The 19,159-nt window shown below is 37.7% G+C and overlaps 1 protein-coding gene across 16 annotated transcripts in view; it reads right to left on the reverse strand.

The window, feature by feature from the left end:
* The window catches only part of PHF21A (PHD finger protein 21A), a 265,112-nt gene that overhangs the window by 26,847 nt on the left and 219,106 nt on the right, over positions 1 to 19,159 (reverse strand). For all 16 annotated transcript variants that reach the window (XM_036891883.2, XM_036891880.2, XM_057507605.1 and 13 more), the window contains 4 exons: positions 17,817 to 18,110; positions 4,469 to 4,567; positions 1,856 to 1,907; positions 1,004 to 1,083 (listed from right to left, as the gene is read on the reverse strand). In XM_036891883.2, coding sequence (XP_036747778.1) covers positions 1,004 to 1,083; positions 1,856 to 1,907; positions 4,469 to 4,567; positions 17,817 to 18,110 — 525 coding nt within the window. The remainder of the gene's footprint in view (positions 1 to 1,003; positions 1,084 to 1,855; positions 1,908 to 4,468; positions 4,568 to 17,816; positions 18,111 to 19,159) is intronic.

Genomic DNA, 19,159 nt, shown 5'->3' on the forward strand with positions numbered 1-19,159 from the left:
CACATGTCAGCTGGGAGAATGTCCATTCTTGCTAGTTTGTGGCCTTCCTCTCCCAGGAGAACAGCAACCTCTAGCGGCTTGTGCTGGGCAGCTGTGTACAGATGGGTTCTCTGATTCTTACACGGCCGCTGTGAAGGAGGCTCCGCGCACGGTTGCTGTGGGCTCCTCTATGGTGAGGTCGCGCCAGAGTGGGAATGGGCGGGAGGCTGTTTATCTCCGTGAGGGGCCTCGGAACTGTGCTGCTGCCCAGGGGGTTAGGGCACCTGGAGTTCCTCGTGTTCCCAGCTCCTGAGCTGATTGTGCCAGGACGCCTCCATCCAGCTGTGGGGTCCCTGTCCCTTTAAGACTTTCAAAGGGCACTCGCTTTTCTTTGTCCCAGGAGCGCTGGCTGCGGGGACCCGCTCGCAGATTTTACTGTCCCATTCCCCTAGTATCCAGTACCCCACACACTGTATGTCCGCGCAATGGTGCGGATGTCTAGGGTTGGGTGTTTAGCAGTCCTGGGCTCCCTCTCCCTCCCGCTCCAATTCCTCTCCTCCTGCCGGGAGCTTGGGTGAGGGGCGCTCGGGTCCCACCAGGCCACGGCTTGTATCTTACCCCCTTCGCGAGATGCTGGGTTCTCGCAGGTGTAGATGTAGTCTGGCTGTTGTCCTGTATCTTCTGGTCTCTCTTTTTGGAATAATTGTATTTGTTTTATTTTCAAAAACATGTATGTTTTTGGGAGGAGATTTCCACTGCTCTACTCACGCCGTCATCTTGGCTCCACCCCCCCAGGATGGGTTACATTTTGAAGGTAGGTTTGTATCTACTCAAACTTAGAGGAAAGCAGTAAATAGTAAAAATTAAATGAAGTGACTGGGCAGAGAAAAATCCATTATCTCACAAAACTGGCCAAGTACAATTAGAGTACTGCTCTTAAGCAAGTTTTCAGGAGGAAAGTGCTGAGTAAGTCACAAATAAAACTAGACCAGCAAAGGAAGGGCCAAGTGCTGGCCAGGAATACCTCTGGCTCAAAGACCGCTCCACTGTATACAGGGTTTGCTGTTGTTCTTCGTTTTCGTTCTTGCCTCTTGCTTTGGATTTCTTGGAAAAGCAAAAGGTTTGGATTAGAAGAAAGGCATGCAGAACCTTAAAAACTTAACTTCACTGTTTATCTACTTCATTGTTTCCCCATGACAAATTAGAAACAGGGGCAAGTCTCTCTGTTTTACTGCAGATTCAGCAAATGCAAGCACACTGATGGGAGCAAATATGTAGGACCACCCACTGTCACCTCTCAGAAAGCAAGACCAGGCAGTGCCACAATGTGGCTCTCTGTGATCAAGAGCTTAATAGTAGACAACACTTGTAAATAAGCTGCCCTGGTTTACTTTTAGATCACTGTAATATAGGTGTGAATGAACTTTACTCATAGACCTAGACTGAGTAACCATAGGTCACCATTCTTGAATTACATAGCTAGGACAGGTATAGCTTTGTAACTGTTCTCAAGCTTCTGATAACCTAGAATGACTGGAAAATAAAAGACTTGTCAGAGGGGCATTTGCTACTTTGTGGCATCAGGTAAAAAAAAAAAAAAAAAAGAGTTCTTCTAAGGGAATAGAAGTCCCCTTAGTACAGGCAACTGTGGAGTTTCCTCTGGACAGCAATGTGGATAAATAAGGATAGGAAGGGGAGAGGCTGAACATTACATAGAGGGAAGGCAAGTATTACTCCAAAGGAAATAAAGTGCACACTAGCTGAACCATGCTCTATTTGCATTTCAATGTTCTATTCTAGCAATAAATCCAACATTATTTTCAAGGACAAAGCTCTGGGTCAGAAGCAAGGCAGCACCATGAATATCTTCTCTTACCTTCTAGATGGTCATGTGTCACCAATCCTAGAGACACCATGAAGGCAAGTTTCTGCCAGAGAAACAAAAGAATATACTTCAGTCTAGGTTCTCACAAAGCCCACAGCATGTTCCTTATTATACACGGCAGGAAAGCCAGCCCAGTGAGCTGTTTGAAGGAGGCCGGGTTCAGGTCTTAACAACTGGAGGCTTTCTGGTCTTGTAGGGATCAAAGGAGAAGGACTGGGGGCTGCATTTTCTACTTTCTCAATGCCAGAAATCAGCATCACAAGTGACCTAAGTTTTTTTTTTTTTTTTTAGAAAAATCATCCTACAGGGAAGAGGATTTCATACTCAAAAAACATACAGGGTTAAACAGCCCCCCTTATAAGATCCAATTCTAAGTACTTCACTTGTCATAAGAGGTCAGTGAAAATGTAAGGAATTTTTACTACCACTGGTTGGACAATGCTAACTCAAAGATAAATGAGTTTTAGGACTGACAGCAGGCAGTTTGGCTTAAAGTATGATTTTTTCAATCACATAGCTAAAAATTATGGAGCAATTTCTCTCTGAAGACCACTCTCAGGGCTCAGTCAGAAGCTATATTAGAGTATTACACCCCAAAGCTGGAAATGTAGATGCTTAAAACTGGAAAGTGCAACAGATTGATTCCTATTATTGCTCTTTGGTGACATGTGGTCTAGAAAGCATGTCTTCATTTTTTGCTGTACCACTGCATGCAGTTGCTAAACATGCCAAATAATATGTCATCAATTTGTCTTGCCAGTGAATAAAGAATACCAATTGTGAGAAGACATATGCCTGTATAATTATTTATACCACAGTTTGGTCTTTAAAAACCTTGACATTTTACCCTCAACATTAAATATCAAGATATTTTGCCTGAGATGATAGGTTCAAGTATTGAAGATACTGAGTGTTTTATGAAGATGATACAGTCCTTGAACAAGCCACCTGAGAACAAAGAATATCCTTTACTGGTATCCAGAGAGTCCTAAAGAAATGTTTTTACTTCTTATTTCAAAACCTACATGGGACCTGCCCCCAACAGCCAGGGTACTCCCCAGGACAGGGGGCTCACTGAGGCGTGGGGACCCCCCTAAGGACAGGAGGCCTTGGACTCACTGCCCATTCCCATGCTGCACACTGAGGTGGCACACAGCTTGTGGCTGCCAGTTAACTACATACCTAATTCTCACCACTCCTTCAAAACTTAATCAAGATTAGAAGGTTGTTTTCCAACTGTTCTCTGTTAATAAAGCAGTGTATGGACTGCCATTCAGATGCACCTTCTCTCAGTCAAGTGACAGCACCCTTCCTGGTCACTCATATCCAACTTATCTTTGCCAGTATAGATCCAACACACAAAAGAATTACTAAATGAAAAAAAGGCTCCTTTCCTGTGGAAAAGAATTTTAGTGATAAACAGTAAAAAGTTGTTGAGAATTTTTGCGTTATCAATGTATCACATGTATGCCAAAACTGATTTATTCTTTTTTGTGGCAATGGTTCCATCCAACTAGGTGAAATATCTGCAACTACACATGATGGCACTTGTTGGCCTACATGGTGCCACTGTCATAAAATATCCTTCAGTTTCTTTTGATAAGGAAATTCTGCTAATAGCTTGTTCTATTTTTCCTCCTCTAAGCATTAATATCTGTCATTAATTTTGTGGATGATTTTATAAGTTTCTCAGCAATTTGCATGACTGGTACTCCTTTTCAGTTCAAGTTTTGGTCCCTTCTTTAAAGATGAACTAAAAATTAATCTACTTCATATCAGAAAAAATTACAATTCGTAGTTTTAGAAAAACCTGATCTGGCTTAAAAAATCGCTACTTAAAATAAAAAATGACATGAAGCTTTGACGGCTTCATGCCACCATACCTGACACGGTCTCATCGTAAGGAGTGCACTGAGGACAGAAGGAAATGGACTGCTGGTCTAATAGAATCCAACTATTAGGTAGTCATCATGTTCCTTGTCCACATTTTTCTTTTTATAGCTTCTTGTGCAAAAGCATCAAACTAAAAAATTCCCTTTTCTAAGGACATACAAATTGACATTCTATATTTGTACAAGAGTCTTGTTTGCTATTTAAAATAGTTCATAATTCTAACCCAAGTTGTACTTCAGATGTTACTATTTTCATCCTTACTATTATGTTTCAATGAACTACTTCTGAGCTGTTTATTCGTTTGAGATTTGGGGGTCTAATGTAATACTATGGTAACAACAAAAAATGCACATGTAACAACTATAATTGACAGCTAAACAGACCCTGGCTGAGTGAACTGGACATCTTATCTTTGTTCACTGAGATAAACAAACATAATGGTCATGAGGAATGCAATGGAATAACTGGAAAAATGATCATTAATCTTATTATTTCAAATGTGTAACATGTGTATGAAATACCCATTATGACAGCTCATGGACTTAAATCTGCCCTGGCCCAACCTGAGTTGAAAATATCATTACTAAATTACTAAATAGTGAAAAAGCACAAGAAAAGGAAAATCAATTCAGAAAGTAAGTACCTTTCCTGGTATGTGGGAATAAGTCATATTTCACAGACCAAGCCATGACTTTGAAGGGCTGGGCCTACCTGAGGGTTCTCCTCCCGTTTTGGTTTCGGTGCAGCAGGTGGAGTGATGGTGCGGTTCTCTGCTTGTTTCTCATCAGTTTCTGTGTGGGATTTAATTGTCTAGGAATGGAAAATTAAACGAAAATTTAGAACTCACTTTTTATTAAAAGCATGAAAACATAGTTTGTAGCCAACAAGAAAGTAAAGAATATATTCAAATTGCAAACATAATAAAGAAGGTAATGTGGATTTCATTTTGGAAGGGGAAAAAGTAAAATGTAAGCTTCCAACTGACGTGATTAAATCGCACAACTAAAGTAGATATGAAACTATAAATACAAGAGTCATAGATATGAAACTATAAATACAAGAGTCTAACTTATACAAAAAGAAAAATCCACAATTTAAATCTTGTGTATAAAAATAAAGTATAGGCTGCTACTCTGATTTCAATGTATTTTAGGAAGTAGAGACACTTTCACAGAAGAAAGCTTGTTCGTGTTACATATGGGTCAAGCTCCAGTCCAGTGTGCTTAATATCTGAACAGTGTGAAAAAGAAAAACTTACATACACATTCTTTTATTTCAGAACAATTATAATCATAACCTAAGAGAAGTTACAGAACTACCCTCCCTCACTTGCAGTATTAAAAACCTGCCTATATCATCTATTAGAGGAGAGATGCTATTGCCAAGGAAAGGTCACCTTGCCAAGAGGCTGACATCGTGATTATCCCCAACCTCGTCTTCCAGATACACCCATTCAAACAAAAGAAACACCAGTAGCATTACCATCTTTAAACACAAATGGCAGTGAGCAAATTGGTAGACTGGGATTGTATTACTAGTCTCATCATGACCCAATGGCTAATTCATTTATGAACCCCTCTGTAAACACTGAAATGATATTAGAACAGTAGGTATAAAACTGTAAATACAAACCTAATTACTTTTTCAAATTAAAATAAATGCAGATGATAATGGTCTTTTGTATGGTAATCAGTAATTAAATAAATGAGAATGAAACTGTCTGATTATTGATGAGTAGGAGCCAAATGAAAGACTTTGGTCCTACAAGCAGGATATACAAAATTCTTGAAAGTGACTATGTTGAAAAATATTTACCAAATCTGAAAAACTAAAAAATTACAAAGATCTTTCACTTTCTTTCCTGGCTACATTTGTATTTTCCTCCTGCTTTTCATATTATTACTTAAGGACAGTGTAAGTATCTGCCTTACTAATACTGTGGCAGCCACTATTCTGGGGCACAAATACTGCCTTACATATATATATATATATATATATATATATATATATATACACATACACACACATATATATATTTTTTTACCAGTGTCCTGTCATATTTCCTCCTTTATACTATAAGAAGTACTCGAGAACAGAGATTGTTCTACACCTTTTCTGTGCCCCTCTGTGCCTAATATACAGTGCCTCATGTAGAGCAGGTATATATGATAAAGAGATGTTCATTTCTGAGTAGGGGCTATGACTTTACCAGAAGACAGAAGAATCACTTGTACTGTGCCTCTCCCATGCACACACATTTTGTAACCAAAAGAACACATCTTCTCCATAAAACAACCAAAGGAACATAATGGAAAAGTTATTTGTAGTGCATATTTAAGGTTCTGGGTGTCCTGAAAGCTTATTTTCACAGTTTTCTGAATGCAGAAGGACAGGAGTCTGAGGGAGAAGAAAGAAGAGAAGACTGACTACAAGAATTTGCTGCTCTTTTCCATAGCGGTGTGCAGTTCCTTGGGGTCTCTTACTTCCATCTCTAAGGCTGAGTAAAGCACATAATGGTGATGTCTCCAGGGAAAGGCAAACAAATTCTTCTCCACCAAGTATTTACCTAGGGTTCACATTTTCTTCTCATACAAGAAGAGATGACTGCAACCCTGGCCAACTAGTTTGAATGTAAACTCATGAGGGACCATGAGCCAGAATCACCCAGCTAACCCTGATTCCTGACCCTCAGAAATTTTATGGAATATAGTAAATGTCTGATGCTTTAAGCTACTTAAAACAAATAAAAAACATTAGAGTGGGGAGTGACATCACAGAAATGGCAGAACAGAGAGCTCTAAGAATCAGTTCTTCCATTGAAGCAACCATAAAGCTGGCAAAACAGAATCAACCTTTTAGAATTCTGGAATCTAAAACAAACAAAAAACCCAGAGGTGCCTTTACTGAAAAAGAGGCTGCTACATTTCACTAAGGAAGTAGTTTTCCTTACCACCTACAAACCCCCATTCCCTAGCCGGACAGATATTTTGGGGATGTCAATCTGCATTCCTGGTGTGGCTTGCTAGCACCAGGGGGAGCATTATGGACCTTGTTGTCAAAAACTTGTGGTTGTGATAGTACTGGAGGTCCTAGCCATGGCAATTAGACAAAACAAAGAAATACAAGGAATCCACATTGGTAAAGAAGATGTTAAACTGTCACTATTTGCAGATGACATGATATTGTACATAAAAAACCCTAAAGACTCCAACTACTAGAACTAATATTGGAATATAGCAAAGTTGCAGGATACAAAATTAACACACAGAAAACTGTGACTTTCCTATACACTAACAATGAACTAATAGAAAGAGAAATCAGGAAAACAATTCCATTCACAAATGCATCAAAAAGAATAAAATACCTAGGAATAAACCTAACCAAGGAAGTGAAAGAGCTATACCCTGAAAACTATAAGAAACTCTTAAGAGAAATTAAAGAGGTCACTAACAAATGGAAACTCATCCCATGCTCCTGGCTAGGAAGAATTAATATTGTCAAAATGACCATCCTGCCCAAAGCAATAAACAGATTCAATGCAATCCCTATCAAATTACCAACAGCATTCTTCAACAAACTAGAACAAATAGTTCAAAAATTCATATGGAAACACCAAAGACACCGAATAGCCAAAGCAATCCTGAGAAGGAAGAATAAAGTGGGAGGGATTTCGCTCCCCAACTTCAAGCTCTACTACAAAGCCACAGTAATCAAGACAATTTGGTACTGGCACAAGAAGAGAGCCACAGACCAGTGGAACAGAATAGAGACTCCAAACATTAACCCAAACATATACAGTCAATTAATATACGAGAAAGGAGCCATGGACCATTCAATGGGGAAATGACAGCCTCTTCAACAGATGGTGCTGGCAAAACTGAACAGCTACATGTAAGTGAATGAAACTGGATCACTGTCTAACCCCATACACAAAAGTAAATTCAAAATGGATCAAAGACCTGAATGTAAGTCATGAAACCATAAAACTCTTAGAAAAAAATATAGGCAAAATCTCTTGGACATAAACATGAGCGACTTCTTCATGAAAATATCTCCCCGGGCAAGGGAAACAAAAGCAAAAACGAACAAGTTGGGACTATATCAAGCTGAAAAGCTTCTGTACAGCAAAGGACACCATCAATAGAACAAAAAGGTATCCTACAGTATGGGAGAATATATTCATAAATGACAGATCTGATAAAGGGCTGACATCCAAAATATATAAAGAGCTCACACACCTCAACAAACAAAAAGCAAATAATCCAATAAAAAAATGGGCAGAGGAGCTGAATAGACAGTTCTCTAAAGAAGAAATTCAGATGGCCAACAGACACATGAAAAGATGCTCCACATAGCTTGTCATTAGAGAAATGCAAATTAAAACCACAATGAGATATCACCTCACACCAGTAAGGATCGCCACCATCCAAAAGACAAACAACAACAAATGTTGGCGAGGTTGTGGTGAAAGGGGAACCCTCCTACACTGCTGGTGGGAATGTAAATTAGTTCAACCATTGTGGAAAGCAGTTTGGAGGTTCCTCAAAAAGCTCAAAATAGAAATACCATTTGACCCAAGAATTCCACTTCTAGGAATTTACCCTAAGAATGCAGCAGCCCAGTTTGAAAAAGACAGGTGCACCCCTATGTTTATCACAGCACTATTTACAATAGCCAAGAAATGGAAGCAACCTAAGTGTCCATCAGTAGATGAATGGATAAAGAAGATGTGGTACATATACACAATGGAATATTATTCAGCCATAAGAAGAAAACAAATCCTACCATTTGCAACAACATGGATGGAGCTAGAGGGTATTATGCTCAGTGAAATAAGCCAGGGAGAGAAAAACAAGTACCGAATGATTTCACTCAAAAACAGCAGCAGAATCACAGAACCCAAGAATGGACTAACAGTTACCAATGGGAAAGGGACTGGGGAGGATGGGTGGGTAGGGAGGGATAAGGGCGGGGAAAAAGGAAGGGGGCATTACGATTAGCATGTATAATGTGTGTGGGGGCACGGGGAGGGCTGTACAACACAGAGCAGACAAGTAGTGATTCTACAGCATCTTACTACACAGATGGACGGTGACTGTAATGGGGTTTGTGGTGGGGGCTTGGTGAAGCGGGAAGCCTAGTAAACATAATGTTGTTCAGGTAATTGTAGATTAATGATACCAAAAGAAAAAAAAAGAAGAAAAAAAAACTTGTGGTTGTGCATTTTGACTCTGTCTGGTGGTTCCGTGAAGACTGGTGCAGAGGCTGACCTCTATTTTGCCCATCTTAGGTTGCAGTGGTTTTCCAGGTGGCATCTGATGAAATTATATGAAGACATGTTACCCATAGTCACCTGATACAAGGGACGGTGGATGGAGCAGTACATACACCAAAGGCCTGGGAAGGAAGAGGCTGGGGAAGAAGATTCTTGGAGGAGTCAGGGCTTTGAAGGGCTATCATGTATCCTGGAGAATCTGAGTGCACCACACATTCCCAGGGCTGGACGCATGCTTAGAGAAGATCTGAGAGCATCCTACGTTTGCACCTCTTGCTGGTCTTTGAGCTCTGTACAAAAAAGAGGTGAAGGCTAAGGCAGAGTTGCAAGTGGCCTGGCTTAGCAATGAATGAGTGCCCCTGCTAAAAGCCAGTCCACAAAGACTGGGAAATGTTTTTTATAATATACTTATTACTACTTTTTTTTCTTTTTACCTCAAGTTGTTTAAGGAAATCTGTCAGCTGACCACTGAGATAACAGAACAGAGATTTCAGTGACAACACATGACAAGAAATACAGTCTTCACAGAAATGGTTTGGAAAAGGCACTAACAAGACAACCACAGCCCTTAACAATCAACAATAGTAAACCCTGGGATGGAACAAGTATCATTATTACACTGTAATTTCAAAATGAACAACTTTCAATAAAATATTAGAAGGCACACAAAGAAACAGGAAACTATGGCCCATTCATAGGAAAAAAAGAAATGAACTGAAAGTGGCCTTTAAGGAAGTCTAGACATTGGACTTTTTAGAGAAAGTCAACTGTTTTTAATATGCTCAAAGAGCTAAAGGAAACCAGGGACAAAGACCTAAAAGAAGCCAGGAAAACAATATTTCATCAGAAAGGGGCCAAATAAAAACCCTGCAGCTGAAAAGTATAATAGCTGAAATGAAAAATTCACCAGAGGAGTTCAGGCAAAAGAAGGAATCAGTGAACTTAAAGGACAATTGAAATTATCCAGTCTGAGGAGCAGAGAGAAAAAAAAAAAATCAAGAGAAATGAACAGAGACTAAGGGGCTATGGGACATTATCAAGCATACCAACATGTGCCTTATGGACTCCCAGCAGAAGAAAGAAAGAAGCAAAAATAATATTTGAAGAAATAATAGCTAATATCTTCCCAAATTTTATGAAAGACAGGAAACTATACAACCAAGATGCTCAGTGACATCAAAGTAGGATAAACTAAAAAGAGATCCATGCTCAGACACATTATAATCACAATGTTGAAAGCCAAACCAAAGAGAGAGTCTCAAAAGCAGCAACAGGGATGTGATGCATCACATAGAAGCATCCTCAGTAAGATTGACAGTAGGTTTCTCATCGGAAACCGGAGACTAGGAGGCAATGGGGTGACATATTTAAACTGCTGAAAGAAAAAGCTATCAACCAAGAATTCTATATCTTGCAAAAAGCTATGGGAGTTCACTTCTAATAGACCTGCCCTATAATAAATGCTAAAAGGAGTTCTTCAGGCTGAAATAAAAGGACACTAGTAATTTGAAGCCATATGAAGAAATAAGAATTCCAGTAAAGTAACTACATAGGTAAATATAAAATCCAGTATGATCTTATCTTTGATTTATAACTACTTTTCTTGTTTCCTATATGATTTAAAAGAGGAAATGCATAAAAAAATTAACTCTAAATCTACGTTAATAGGCACACAATATAGAAAGATGTAATTTATGAACATAATAATGTAAAGGGAGGGGCAGAGTAGTCTAGAAAAGTTTTTGTATAAAAGTCAAGCTAAGCTGGGATCAATTCAAATAACAATGTTAAAAATTTATGAATGTTAACTGCAATCCCCACAGTAACCACTAAGAAAATAACTAGAACAGAACTGGAATAAACAATCCTAAAATCGGTATAAAACCACAAAGACCCTGGAGAGCCAAAGCAATCTTGAGAAAGAAGAACAAAGTTACCTGGATTTCAAACTATACCATAAAACTATGGTCATCAAAACAGTATAGTACTGGCAGAAAAATAGACACATAGATCAATGGAACAGAATAGAGCACCCAGAAATAAATCCTCACTTATACAGCCAATTACTATGTGACAAAGGAAGCAAGAATATAAAATGGGGAAAAAGACAATCTCTTCAACAAATGGTATTGCTTCAACAAATGGTATTGGAAAAACTAGACAGCTACATGCAAGAGAATGAAACTGGACCACTTTATTACATCACACACAAAAATAAACTTAAAATGGATTAAAAACTTAAATGTAAGACCTGAAACCATAAAACTCCTAGAAGAAAACACAGACAGAAGACTCCTGGACATCAATTGGTCTTATTGATATTTTTTTGGATGTTGTTTCAGGCAAGGACAACAAAAGTGAAAATAAACAAATGAGACCAGATCAAACCAAAAAGCTTTCACACAGTGAAATAAACCATCAATAAATGAAAAGGCAACCAGTACATGGGAGAAGATATTAACAAATCATTTATCTGATAAAGGGTTAATATCCAAAATATATAAAGGACTTAAAACTATCAAAAAACCCAAACAATCCATTTAAAAATGGACAGAGGACCCAAATAGGTATTTTTCCAAAGATATACAGATAGCTAACAGGCACATGAAAATATGCTCAAAATCACTAATCATCAGGGAAATGAAAATCAAAACCACAATGAGATAGATATCACCTCATACCTATTGAATGGCTGTTATCTAAAAGATAAGAAATAACAAGTTGGCAAGGATGTAGAGAAAAGGGAACCTTCATGGACTGTTGGTGGGAATGTAAATTGGTGCAGTCACTATGGAAAACAGTATGGAGGTCCTAAAAAAAATTAAACAGACAACTATCATATTATCCAGTAGTTCCACTTCTGGGTATTTACCTGAAAAAACAAAAACACTAACTTGAAAAGATATACGCATCCCTATGTTTATTGCAGCATTATTTACAACACCCAAGATATGGAAGCACCTTAAGTATCCACTGATAGATGAACGGATAAAGGAGATGTGGTAAATATATACATGGAATATTATTCAGCCATAAAAAAATCTTGCTATTTGAGACAACATGAATGGACCTACAGGGTATTATGCTAAGTGAAATAAGTCAGAGAAAGAGAAATACTTTATGATTTCACTTATATGTGGAATCTAAAAAATAAACAAAACATATCAGAAACAGACTCATAGTTAAAGAGAACAAAGTGATGGTTCCCAGAGGGCAATGGGGGTTGGGGGGATGTACTAAGTAGGTGAGGGGGATTAAGTACAATCTTCCAGTTATAAAATAATACGAAATAAAGATGGCATCATAAGAGCACACCAGAAAAAGAACAAACAAAAGAAAGCAGTAGTACTGGAGTATTTGAGTAATAAAAAAACATGTATGACATATAGAAAACAAATAGAAAAATGGCATAAATCTGTCCCTCTCAGTAATCAATTTAAATGTAACTGCATTAAACCCACAATTAAAAGACAAAAAAGTAGCAGAGTGGATATAAAAGCATGATCCAAATATACACTGTTACAGGAGACTCATTTTAGAGCCAAAGACATAAAAAGATAGAAAGTCAAAGGACAGAAAAAGATATTCCATGTAAACAGTAACCAAAAAAGTATGGAGATGGCTATGCTAATATAAGACAAAATTTAAGTAGGGAATTGTTACAGGAAACAAAGAAGGTAATTATGTATTGATAAAAGTCAATTCATCAAGAAGATATGACAGTTTTATATACAAGAGAGTCTCAAAATACATGAAGCAAATCTTGATAGAATCAAAGGAAAAAATAAAGTTCTATAATAATAATTTGAGGCTTTAATACCTAATTTTTAGGTAATAGAAAGAACATGAAGATAGAAGATCAATCAGGAAATAATGGACTTGAACAACATTATAAACCAACTAGATCTAACAGACATATAAAGAGTTCACTCAACAATACAATATATATTCTTCTCAAGTATACACGAAGCATTCTCCATGACATACCATATTTTAGGCCATAAAACAAACCCTAATAAATTTTAAAAGCCTGAAATCATAAAAGTATCTTCTCTGACCCCAATAGAAAAAGCTAGAAATCTTATCATAAAGGAAAACTAGGAAATTTAAAACTATGTAGAAATTAAACAACACACTCTTAAACAACCTATAGGCCAAAGAAGAAACCAGTAGGTTAATTAGAAAATACTTTGAAAGAAATGAAAATGAAAACACAACATACCAAAACTGATGTGATGCAGTGAAAGCAGTGCTCGGAGGAAAATTTATAGCTACAGCAATCTATATTAAAAAATAAGAAAGATCTCAATCAATAACCTAACTTTATACCTTAAAGAATTAGAAAAAGAACTAAACCCATAGCTAGCATAAGGAAGGAAATAATAATAATTACAGTGGAAATAAATGAAATAGAGGACAGAAAAACAATAAAATTAATGAAACTAAAAGTTGATTCTTTGAAACAATAAAACTGACAAACTGTTAGTGAGACAAAGAAAAAAGAGAGAAGGCAAAATAATGAAAATCAGAAACGAGAGTGGGGACATTACTGTCAATCTTACAGAAATTAAAAGAATTATGAGAGCATACACTGAACAAATTTTATGCCAACAAATTAAAAAATACAGATGAAATGGAAAAATTTCTAGACGTAGGCACCCCTATGTTTATTGCTGCATTATTTGCAATAGCCAAGATATGGAAGCAACCTAAGTGTCCATCAATTAATGAATGAATAAAGAAGCTGTGATACATATACACAAGGGAATATTACTCAGCCATAAAAAGAAAAGAAATCCTGCCATTTGCAACAACATGGATGGAGCTAGAGGGTATTATGCTCAGTGAAATAAGCCAAGTGGAGAAGACAACAAATGATTTCACTTATTTGTGGAGTATAAAAACAAAGCAAAACAGAAAGAACAAAACAACAGTAGACTCAGACACTGAGAAGGGACTAGAGGTTACCAAGGGGGAAGGGGAGGGGGGGAGGAGAGAGGGAGGGTGGTAGGGAGGGGGAAGGGGATAAAGGAGCACAATAATTTGCAATGACAATATAGGTTGGTCACAGGGATATAGTACAGCACAAAGGTTACAGTTAATGATTCTGAAATGTCTTACTTCATTGATAGACAATGACCACACTAGAGGGGGTGAAGATTTAATAATATGGGGTAACTGATGGACCACTGTGTTGTACATTTGAAACGAACCTAAGATGGTATATGAATGATACTTTAATTTTTAAAAAAATGGATGGAAATGGAAAAATTCTTATAAATACACAAATTACCAAAATTGACTCAAGACAAAATATAAAATCTCAACAGATGTAGAATAGTTAAAGTGATTGAAACAGTAATCAAAATCCTCCTAAAAAGGAAGACTCTAGGATCAGACAGTTTCACTGAATTCTAGTAAACATTTAAAGAATTAACACTAATCGCCCCCAAAAAGCATTAATCCCTTTCAAATTCTTCTAAAAAAACAGAAGAATACTTTTTAACTCATTCTGAGGTTAGAATTGCCTTGATACCAAAGCCAGACAAAGACATAAAAAAATAGAAAATTACAGACCAATATCCCTTATAAATATGGATGCAAAAATCCTCTATAAAATACTAGCATACTGAATCCAACAGTATATTCAAAGGATGATATACCATGACAAAGTGGAACTTACCCAAGGAATGGAAGATTTTAAGAAAACTGAAGTAATATGAAGGCAAAAACAAAACAAAAGCAAAAGAACCCCACATAATTATCTCAATGCAGAAAAAGCATTTGGCAAAATCCAACACCCACTCACTATAAAAACATTCAGAAAACCAAGACTAGAAGGGAACTTCATCAACTTCTCAAGGGCATTTATGAGAAACCACAGCTAGCATCATACTAGATAGTGAAAGGCTGAAAGCTTTCCCTCTGATATCAGGTGTAAGCTAAGTTTGCCCACTTTCACCACTGCTATTCAACAATAGCAACTGAAGAGGAAGTTCTAGCCAGAGCAATTAGGCAAGAGAAGAAATACAAAGCATCCAAATAGAGCAAATGGAGCAAAAAAGTCACCAGCTCAAGCTTACTAAGAGGAAAGCCTGGGATGTGAGGATAATACATTGGACAATATTCTTATCTTTGAAGAATTCCTTTTCAGAAGGATACTATGCATATTTCTATGCTAGATATATATGAAAATAGGAAATGGGTGGCAATCTGGCAATTTTTACCACAGAGCCTAGGTTTTATTCAGTAGCTTAGCCTTGGGGACCCTAGGTCTTCCTTGCAGGGAGTGGGACAGATAAGAAATGAATATAATTCCTTAGAACTGAAGTCTAAATGCTTTATCTTATTCCGGCATCCACAGGTGTTTAGCCCCATCTGAGAGTGCTGGAGAGGACAAGGACACAAAAGGCAGCAGTATGGGGGATATGTTTGTCTGGCTTTATCTACCTTTCTGCCTAAAATGTTTCTAGCCTCAAAGCTCTTTAAAGCCTACCACTCATTTTCTCAGAGACACAATGTAATGTGGTTTCTAATAGAGGATAAAAAAGGGGACCTCTTACCTGGGATGGATAAAGATGTTGGTTAACACCTGACAGGGGGACAGAGAAGTGAGACCACTGTTGTTCTAACTGTCATTGCCTTTTCCCTTTCCTATGCCAAGGTAGGAGGCCTTTGAAATTATATAACTTGCCATGCTTCCTCCCCTCTGTGCCTGTTCCAAATGCACCAGAGATTGAATTCTGTGAGGGTAAAGGCTTTGATTTATCCATCCTGCAACATGCAACATAGCAGCTGGCCCATAATCGACATATTTTTTATTAAACAAATGTTACCACCCTAAAGTAAACAATAGAATGCAGAGAGCAACCCACCTAGCCTGGTCACAGAGAGAATGTTGGACACAGGTTTTGGAAACTCTATGAACAGGCTGCAAACAGTACTTTGGTGGCTACATATTTACATTGCTTCACTCTTAGTCCATCTATGATATCTCTTAAAGGCTATAAATGTGATACTGGAAATTAAACAGAAAGTAGATGTAAAGTGAGAGAATTGTGAGAACAGAGTCCAGTCTAAAGAGAATCCCGGCTGACTGAGCTTAGTAATATGTAAGACTATCACACCAGGTGGTCTGCTAAACTAAAACAGCAATGACTGAACTCTGCTTTTAGATCAACAAGAGAAATTATGGAATTTACTGCTAGAGAGAAATTTATATATTTTTTAGTTTTTAAGAATTCAATGTTACCTTTTTATAATATTACAATTAAAACTGAAAGCTCTATTAAGATGTAAGGCCAGGACATGACCAAATATTTAAGATCGAATAAGAGAAAAAGCAAATTACAAAATACATGTTGTTTGATTTTTGGTTTTTGCTTTACAAATGGTAATATGTGCATAGAAAATATGTGGAGGCTTATAATCTAAACTGTTAATAGAAAAATAATATAAAATAACATTTAACTGAAAAAATTGTCTCTTAAAAGTATCTTTATCAAAAAGGAGATCAACAGATGTAATATTCAGTAACCTAAAGTAGTGTTTTGAAAACATTCTTTGGAACACTAAGGCTCATCAGAGATTCTCTGAGCGTCAGCACAGGACATGAGGGCAGATGATCTCCAAACATGCCTTTATGTAAACTCCTAAGCTTGAGCATTTTACTTTCAATATTCTAATACTGGAGTTCTGCCAATAATAAGTTTTAAAACTTGTAATCTAAAATAGGTATAAGTAATTTATCTCTGAATGTTCCTTAAAGCATTTCCTGGGGTCTGAGTAAGCTCCCCAGGAAGAGAAATATGTTCTCTCTCATGTTTTCTGAGGACAAGATTTTGGCACCCAGCTTCTTAGCACAAGATCTGCTGCATTTATAAGCTGCCTAGGTAGAAAGGTGGATGCTCCGTGCTCATTGCCTACCATCCATTCATCTCCTCTGAATCACGGTCAGCCATCCAGGAGCAGAAGATTCAGGATCACCAGAGACTTTTCAGGTGAATGAGAATTCAAGCCTGAGCCCATTAGAAAGAGGTCAATTCCTTTCTAAAGCAACTTCCTTTTAACAGGATGCTTTTTCTTTGCAAAATTCTTCTTTTTTGTTACTGGTCTTTCTTTAAACAGAATATGGTGACTGCCTATAAATCCTTTTCCTTGTTTTTAGAAGTTTTTCTGTCATAGAAACTTTAAGTAGTTTTGGATGTTACCTGCATTTCTCTAGCCTGTTTTTAAGAGAAAATTTGGTTTTAGAAATATAAATGAAAGACTTCAATATTTGAGCTAAAATGTTTACATCCCCTAGGGTGAACAAAATGCTTTTTAGAAATGTCAGTTTTTTCATTTGCTTCTTCATTATCTGTAATAACCAGGGAAAACCTTTGAAATGAAATCCCTTTCTTTGTTTTTCTTATTCTTTCTGAATTTCATAGTCATATCCCTCATCTGTATTCTTAATGGGTCAAACCTAACATGGCATTTTCTGTTTACTAAACTTATCTGTGCTTTCTGACTGAGGGCAGCAGAATCGCTCTGTGAATTTCTACTTCAGAACCAGCACAGGGAGCTCACTCACATAGGAATCTGAATTCAGATATAAGGGGATGCAACCCAACTTTCTTCAGTAAAGAATGGTCCTTTTGCATTGTAGATAAAATTATCACACAATAAGCAACAGGTTATCAAAAATAGTGGTGAGATAGAGCCTTTGATAAAATATATATAGAGACAGTCCAGTCTCAATGGCAAGGCTACTGGCCAAACAGGTGCATATGCTGCCTGTACCTGTTTTTCAAGGCTTGGCTTGCTCAGCTGTACAGTTTGAGGTCCAGAGAGTCTGGTCCCCGGAGTAGCTATCACAATGCTGGTGAGCTGGGCCATAGGGAACGTTTTGGCTATGGTTGCAGTCTGCCCATTGACGACACGGACGGGGTGGATGGAATTTTGGGAGGTAGGGAGTGTTGTGGGGGTGAACTTGGTCAGCATGACAGGTCTCTGGATTAGCTGAGGAGCTGCAAGCATGGGAGGAGGTGCTGGGGCAATAGGAATGTTATTCTGGGCCACAGGCTTGGGTCGAACCTATGGGGAAAGAGAGAACAATCACCATATTACTTAAAGAAACTTCTCAAGTCCTGTAAGTCTAAGACATTGCCAGATCTTCCACACTATATATGTGAAATGGCATAGTAAAAATATTAATATTCATTTTAGTATTATTAATTCTATAGCTCACAGGATATATAATCTTATAAAAAAAAGCCTCCAGCTCTTAAGAGAGTCCAAATGCTACCCTACAGAGCAGTTCTGATTCCAAACCTTAGCTCCCTCTCCTACACCAAGCTGCCTCTTCAAGCTGCCATCAAATGTCTAATCCAGAGACTGGTCCCACCAGAATTTATGCCCAGTATGGTAATAATGCTGCCAATGGTCTTAGTTCACAGTCTAAATGTCTTCATATCCACAGCTTCAATTTACCCCCATTTCTGGCCCTCTAACTCCCTGTTCTTGGTCACTCCTTCTGTAAGTCTCCTTTGTGGCTTCCTCTGCCTAATCCTAAATATAAGTATTTTCTCAGGACTTTGTTCTGGAACCCCTTTTTCTCTTCCCAATGTCCTCACTCCTCGGAGCTCTCACTCATCCTTGGCTTCAATTACCATCTATGTACTCAAGACTTCTGCACTTGTATCTCAGGATCAGATATCTCCTTAACTTCAGAATCATATATTCAACTGCCTTTTGGACATCTCTACTTGGAAATCTCACAAAAAGTTCAAAATCAACATGTCAAAAATTCATCAGTTTCTTCCTCCAACCCACTCTTCCTCCTACATAATCATCCCCAGTAAATGTCCTTTTCTTGCTAAATAATCTTCAGAATTATTCTTGATGCTTCCTACTCCATCTTTACTTCCTAAATCCTTCTCAAAAACATCTACTCTCTATCTTCACTGCTACTACTCTAACCTTGTTTGGCTTACTGAAACAGTGGCAGAAAACTGTAATTAAAAACATGGGATCATCCTTGCCTGGGTTAAAATCTTCGTTCTAGCATTTACTAGCTATAAACTTCAGGCAACATACCTGATCTCTCTAAGCCAGTATATTTCAAACTTTCCAACCTGTGACCC

Source organism: Manis pentadactyla, chromosome 9, assembly GCF_030020395.1.
Source record: "Manis pentadactyla isolate mManPen7 chromosome 9, mManPen7.hap1, whole genome shotgun sequence".
Lineage (NCBI taxonomy): Eukaryota > Metazoa > Chordata > Mammalia > Pholidota > Manidae > Manis > Manis pentadactyla.